General features: G+C 36.0%; 2 protein-coding genes across 2 annotated transcripts; one reads left to right on the forward strand and one right to left on the reverse strand.

The window, feature by feature from the left end:
- Window positions 1-262: 262 nt before the first annotated feature.
- On the forward strand, window positions 263-3,426 carry LOC125837929 (zinc finger A20 and AN1 domain-containing stress-associated protein 8-like). Its single transcript, XM_049517008.1, has 2 exons — window positions 263-453; window positions 2,565-3,426. Exon 2 carries the CDS (start codon window positions 2,577-2,579, stop codon window positions 3,087-3,089), a length of 513 nt encoding a protein of 170 aa, XP_049372965.1. The 5' UTR covers window positions 263-453; window positions 2,565-2,576; the 3' UTR covers window positions 3,090-3,426.
- A 1,023-nt stretch (window positions 3,427-4,449) lies between these two features.
- On the reverse strand, window positions 4,450-5,076 carry LOC125837927 (uncharacterized). The gene is given in 2 exon segments (XM_049517006.1): window positions 4,450-4,819; window positions 4,821-5,076. Coding segments are annotated over 2 exon segments (555 nt in total). The 5' UTR covers window positions 5,054-5,076; the 3' UTR covers window positions 4,450-4,497.
- Window positions 5,077-7,114: the final 2,038 nt, after the last annotated feature.

Below are 7,114 nucleotides of genomic sequence, written 5' to 3' on the forward strand. Positions count from 1 at the left end.
AAACGACAAGGATAGTTTTGATCCCAAAAATAAATAAAGGGTATATATAAATTATTTCAAATAGTTGAAAGGATAATTTTGATCTTTTTCCCGTATATAAAGTAAAAAAGATAAAGAATAACACAATTATTTATGCTTCTTTTAAAAATCATTTTTTATTAAAAATGAGAAATACACACAACACACATACTCTAGAATAAGGGAGGAAATTGGAAATAAGAAAAAGAATATGAGTAAAATGAAAGAAGCAAGACAAATAGGAATCGAACACGACGCACTAAATCAGTAAAGAACGTTCGTTGGCAGAGAAGCCAAGAAAAAGACTTCCCTTTTCACCCAAAAAAGGCAAAACGAACATCCAAAAACGGCACATAAATAAAGTTTACATTTTTTCAAATTTCATTCATCGCAACTCATAACCTCTCTGTCGACGATCTCTTAATCTGTTCAGAGGTCAGTTCCAAAGATCTCCTTTTTTTTCTGCTTTCTGATGTATAATTTCTAAGCCAATCATTTTTTTTTATGGATCTATGAACTGTTTACAGGTGTTGGGTTTTATTTTCTCATATTATTGTAATTTTTTATGTTAATTTTGATGTTGGTTGATTTATTTGTTGTTTTGAGATCAGCTTTACTGGTCTGGTCTTATTTTTTGGGGATTTAAATCTTTTAGTTTTATCTTCATAATTATTTGTGTTTTGTGATTCTATTAAAGGAAGTTATCATGAAGGGTGTTTGAAAAAATTGGAGCTTTTTTGTGCTAATCATTAGGTATCTTTATGTTTGTTTTAAGTTAAATGAATTTTTTGTATGTACTCTGGGATGGAATTGCTATTGAAGTTTTATGAGTACCCTTTTGATTTCTTGGGTTTAGGTTGCGTTTATGTGCTGTGGGGTTGGAAAATTGTTTGAGGTTGTGTTTCAGGAAGTTAGAATTAGGCATGTTGACTTCGAAAGGAAAGCCAAGTTGTTTTCTGCTTTCTACTAGTGTTTCTCTTTTGGGTTCAGAAACATATTTTTGTCGAATTGAACATGTGAGATGAGCCTGACTCTTGTAGAAGGACTGTTCAAAGAATGTTTTGCGTATATGTGGAATAAGGTTGCTCGATTTGCATGAGCATAGTTGTGAATTTGATCCAGTTTCAAGTTTACTAACCAGTGTTTCTTTGACTTTTGCAACTTTGCTGTACTGATCAAGCACTATTGCTGATATTAAAACTTTGGTAGTTGTTTTTTATGATATTTTGCAAGATTCTTCTTTTGCTGGCTGCACCCATTGCACCTGCCTATGTTCTCTTTATCTTGTGTTCTTGTGTGGTGCAACGAAGAGGTTCTTTGTGAGGATTAGTTTGAATTATCTTTTTCAGACATAGTGTAGTTACCAGACTTTGGGAAGATTTATGTTTTTCTTGAAGGTGGCAGAGTTGGAGAATATTTTTTCATGTAATTGTTCTTTTCTCTGGAAAGGAAGGTGCAGGAAGTTTAACTTATTGTTGAAGATTGATGGGTTGGTGGTGCCTAAATGCAGGCAATTCAAATCTTGGTTTAGTCATCTAGTGATGGATGTAGATGTATCATATAGAATAGAATGAAACGGCTGAAATAAAGGAGTGTTTTGAGAGTGTTTTGGATAGCAAGGTGAAGTGAAAAGCAAGTCCTACCGAACAATTGTGAGATCATTATCTATATGTTTGTAAATGTTTGGTCAACAAAGATAATTAAAAAAATTTAGAGATGATCACGTCAACAGAGTGTGTGAATATTACGCGTAGAGGATAATGTGACATAAGGTCATCCGATATGGTTTTTCCATGCCATATGTAGACCTTAATATGCACCACTTTGTGTGATAATGTGATGATTGAAGTTGATAAACAGTGTCGAGGTAAACTTAGAATCACTTGGGAGAAGTTGCCTAAAAAGATGTACATATTTCGCAATCAATACAAGTTACCTAAGAAGAGTGTTCAATGGAAGCAAAGGATCTCTAAGACCAATACAAACCAGTTGGTTTAAATGACTTATGGTTGTTGTTATACTTAAGTTGGACCTGGTGTTTATTAGGAGTTCTTTTAGGTAGAAATTCATACATGTTAGTGTGTATGTGCAAGATAAAGAAACTTTAGTTTTATAAAACCTTAAATTTGTCAATTTGAATTATTTAGTGTTGGAATGAATGGATGAGCAAATGGACACGAAGGATCTTTTTTTTTTGGGATAAAGTAAACGTATTTCATATCATAAACAAGGCCCTAAAACGACTGTATGCAAGTGGTATACCAAAAGGCAAAAGCTAAAGAATCTACACAATCAGCTGATTCTCTACAAACTCCACCCAATCGTCTTATATAATATGGGACTTTCTATGTGCACCTACATAAAATAAGGGAACGAAGGCTACTCCTTCACTAGTAAAAACTCAACTCTACACCTTCAAAAGCTCTTCTTTTCCTCTCATTCCAGATAACCCACATTAATGCAAAGGATCATATATCCAACCTCAACTAATCGAGATTAAGGTGTAGTTGGTTGTTAATGTTTTCCTCTAAATCAATTTTTTGCAGAAAAGTAACAATATGGAGCATGATGAGACAGGATGTCAACCCCATCCAGAAGGCCCTATTTTGTGCATTAACAATTGTGGTTTCTTTGGAAGTGCTGCGAACATGAATATGTGCTCCAAGTGTTACAAGGACGTGATTCTGAAACAAGAACAAGCAAAGCTTGCAGCGTCGTCAATTGAAAACTTTGTAAATGGGTCCACAAGTCAGAAGGGGCCTGTCATTGTTGGCTCTGTGGATGTCCAACCTGCCCTGCTAGAATCAAAATCTGTGGTTTTTTCATCACCTCCATCTTCAAGTTCTGGTGAGGCTGCTGAATTGATGGCCAAGGAGGGTCCTAGCCGATGCAGCACTTGCAAGAAAAAGGTTGGTTTGACTGGATTCAAATGCCGCTGTGGTAACTTTTATTGTGGATCACACCGCTACTCGGATAAACATGACTGTCAATTTGACTACCGCTCTGCTGCACGCAATGCTATAGCAAAGGCCAATCCTGTTGTGAAGGCAGAAAAACTTGACAAGATCTAAAAGGAGTTATTGTTGTCAAAGTTGATGTGTCCTTTTCATCGAAGGAGGGCTTCCTCTGATTGGCTACCTTTCACATGATATCTCGTTAAATCTGGGAGTCAAGGCTATTTAAGAATCATCTACAGGCTGAAGAACTCCTGTTCATTGTCATAGGTAGAATTTGTTTGTTGACTCCAGTTTCAAGTCTTTGTATGTGCTGGTTTGGTTAATATTAATTAGGTTTGGTATGTGTCATTCTGTGGTTCACATCCATGCAATTGTAATCTGGCATTGTAAATTATTCTGCATGGATCTCTTATATGGCTTCACTTTGCTCCAATGTAGTTTATTATCCTTACATCGCCTTGCTTTGTAGGTGTCTTGCCTTTGTTCTTGTAGGTAAGCTGTTTACTTTTTGAAAACATCTGTTTCTGCAACTGGATTTACCGTATGATGGTGTTGAGGTATTCTACTGTTTATGTGGCGGCATGTGTTTTGGACTAATCATGTTTTGATAGTTCACACGAGTTTGACTAGGGTTGCTTTTCGGTTGGCACTTAACTAGAGAAACATGAATAGTGTAGCTTGCAATTGTTGCCGTGTGTTGTTTCTTTCTTGGATTTTGGTGAATTATAGTTCAGTTGACTGATAATTGTACAGAAAGATGAAAAACATTGGAGGCCATGAGCTCTTTTCATTGTACTTCACTCCATGGCTCTGGCTTTATCTTTGAAAATTAAGGTTGTCGGGGCAAGTAATCATCAGTTCCCTTGTCCATTTTCTTCAAAATGTTGTTTATGGATCAACTGTAAGTGGTGAGACTCCGATGCCTAAGGCCAACTGTCTCGTTACTATTTTGCTGAGTAAGGTTGATGTTTTTGTGCAATTGATCTGCCCTGAGCAGCAATACAGTTTCGATTATGAATCTATTAGAACTTCCTTTTGTTATCATTAGGTCTCTTAGATCTTTTTGGTCATTTCCCCAGATCGTATAGTTGATTGAACAAGCACTCATGCACCGAATCCCATCAAAACTTTGAAGTTATCTTGATCGGAGATGAACCTGTATGAATTGAGATAGCTTGGGGATTGAGGTTAGTTGTGGAGGCAAGTGTGTAGATACTTACTTGACCGATTTTAGATAAGAGAATAAAGTTACAGAATATTTCAGGTTTAGCTGCTCCGGAATCAATTTCAAATCTACAAAACTGAAATTGAAAATTCAGACATATTGAGTCTGAGAATTTAACATCTAATGCTGTTTACAGAAAGGTGTAAGAGGATTTATCCTCAACATCCTGTGTTTCCCACAAGAACTTGCTCACTAATTGGCTAACAAATGTTGCACAAAAACTTGCCTCTCATTTTAAAGGGAGGTCAAAACTTGAAATGCTATAAAGGAGCTGTAAAGCTAGTCAGAACTTGGTCGTCACGCTGAAATGCCACTGGCTTCAGCTTCAAGGTACTTGCACATCCGCTCCATAACCTCTCTACCCTTTGCGCTGTTCGATTGGAACTTCTCTACACATCTCTGCTCTATTTTCTCTGCCATAGAAGCCAGTGCTGATAAAGGCTTAATCTTAATACTAGTTTCCTGCTTGCAGACTGTCCATGAATTTGGATTATCAGGATGAGGATCATATCTAATTTTCTCCTCTACCTCAATAAAATTTTGGAGACTGATGTTACGAGTAGAAAGTTGCATTGACCGATTTTGTGCATCAACAACCGTTGATTCAATACAGTGACATATCTTGACCAATGATTTTGCGAACAAACCAAGGCCCAGGTGCATGTATAGTGATGGCACGAGTTGTGTAAAGCTTCCCTAAGTTGGCGTCAAGCTTGTGATCTAATGTATCAACCTCAAGGATGTGAGATAGGGCACGTTTGTTCATAGGATCAGCGAACTTGCGCCAGGATGCAGAAGTAACTCGTTCCCATGGGTGCCTATAAATATGCTCTTGTGAATATGCTCTGACCATCTGGTATCTCTTGGTCTTTGAAACCTGAACAAGTGAGCAGTCTGAAGTCAAGTAATTTCAAAATCTTGTTGTGGAATGGAGTTGGCTGCAAACTAATCAATATACTTTGCTTTAAAAGAAATTTTCACTCTAAAGCACATGTCTATATACAGAAATATGGATGACCAGAAAATATCATAATCAAGTACTGTAACGGTATAGGTAGATCTGATTGTGAAAGACCTATTACGGGATAATTTATAGGTTTTGGGCCAGCTCATGATCTAAAACGAGTCGTACATACACCCTGGCACATGTTCCTCGATGCTGAGGGCACACCTGAAAAGTGGGGGATTTAGTAACCTTTGTGCAAGACAATCAGCCATGAGAGTAAGTTCTCTAAATGACCAAATCATCCATTATCATTCGTACGACATAGAAGATAAAATCTATCTCTCTTGTTAGAGTATTAGAGAAGTACTCAGAGAGACAAAACTTGCCCTCTCACTTGGCTGACATAGGAGATCATCTTATTCTTTAAGTTGACACCAATAACAGAGAATCTAGAAATGCTCAAATGGTTCCAAAATCACTAAAGGGTCTTCTTCTAAAAGCTTCATCACATTCATCATTAACACAAAAAACCAAAATCAGGATCAATGCGGGCGATAAGAAGGTAAACGGTATCCTCCAAGTCATAAAAAGATCACATCATCAGAAGGTACCCTATTGACTAATCTAATTGCAAAATTACACATCGAAACATACAACCGAATCCAGAAAGAAGTTTCAGAAATTTTGTAACAGCAGCTGAATAATAGAACACACACATAGAAACACAAGATTCAATTTTTGCAAGAATCATCCATATATTTTTTTAAAAACAAATAATACTTTTAGGTAACAATCAACCCATACATGAAATTCAAACAGAGAAGCTCTTCAAAATTCTAAAGCAAAACACCAATTCAAGTCAAAATTTTCACCAATTTCATCTTCACACCCCAAATATAGATTAACCACAAATTCATACAAAAAAAAACAAGAAATCAAACATAAACCTCAAAAGGGTCTCTCATGAATTTGCAGATCCAGTACTAAATCAACTTACGAAAAAGACAACTTGGGACCAAATTATTTCACGTCGAAACAGAGAATTGATACAAACAAAAAAAATTGACAATTTAAATCAAGAAAAGGGCTTACAGATTATCTATATGTATGAATATGAGAGATGAACAGATCAATTTTCTTGAAGAACAAGTTTGAAAGCCGCCTTCAATTCTCTCTCTATGGAAAACAAAAGAAAGCAATGCCAAAAGTTAGAGCAAATGACATAAATGGTCCCTAAACTATCCTAGTAGGTCTAAAATGATCCTTTAACTATACAGTTGACGGATATGGTCCTTTAACTATCCACCCTTTTGTCAAGTTTGGTTTCCATACACTTTTTAAAAAAACTGTTAGTTAACACCGTTAATCTGTTAAGTCAATCTGTATTGACTTTCTTTTCCGTCATTTCTTTTATCCATTATCTCACTATTTCCTCACTTTTTTTCTCAATTCTTTTCTTTATTGTCTTATTGCAATTAAGTCGTTGGTCGTTATTTCATGCGAGTTAAAGCAAAATGCAAAGTAGCGAACACAATTGAGAAAATATTGTGAGCAAAAATACGATTCTATTTTCATGTTAATAATCGGTCATTACATCAATGAAATTGCATAAAATTGCAGAAAAATTCAAAAATCAGCAACTAAATTGAACTATAGTGCTCTGTTTTCAACAATTGTTGTGCAGAAAATAACTTAAACTACAACAAAAAATAGCAGCTATCAAACTTTGATCGAATTGCAGCACCAGAACACCTAAAAAAAAAAACAGCCCCCAAAACGTCACCAAACTGCTGCACAAACAGCAGCACCAACCACAAAAAATCAGCACCAAACTGCACAAAACACAGCTCCAAATTGAGAGAGAGTGTACTGAACGACGTTTGTTGACGGTATTCATAAAAAGTGGATGGAAACCAAATTTGACAAAAAAGTGAATAGTTAAAGGACCATATCTGTCAACTGTATAGT

The sequence above is a fragment of the Solanum verrucosum genome, unplaced genomic scaffold (assembly GCF_900185275.1).
Source record: "Solanum verrucosum unplaced genomic scaffold, falcon-dt-bn FXZP01000262.1, whole genome shotgun sequence".
Classification (NCBI taxonomy): Eukaryota; Viridiplantae; Streptophyta; class Magnoliopsida; order Solanales; family Solanaceae; genus Solanum; species Solanum verrucosum.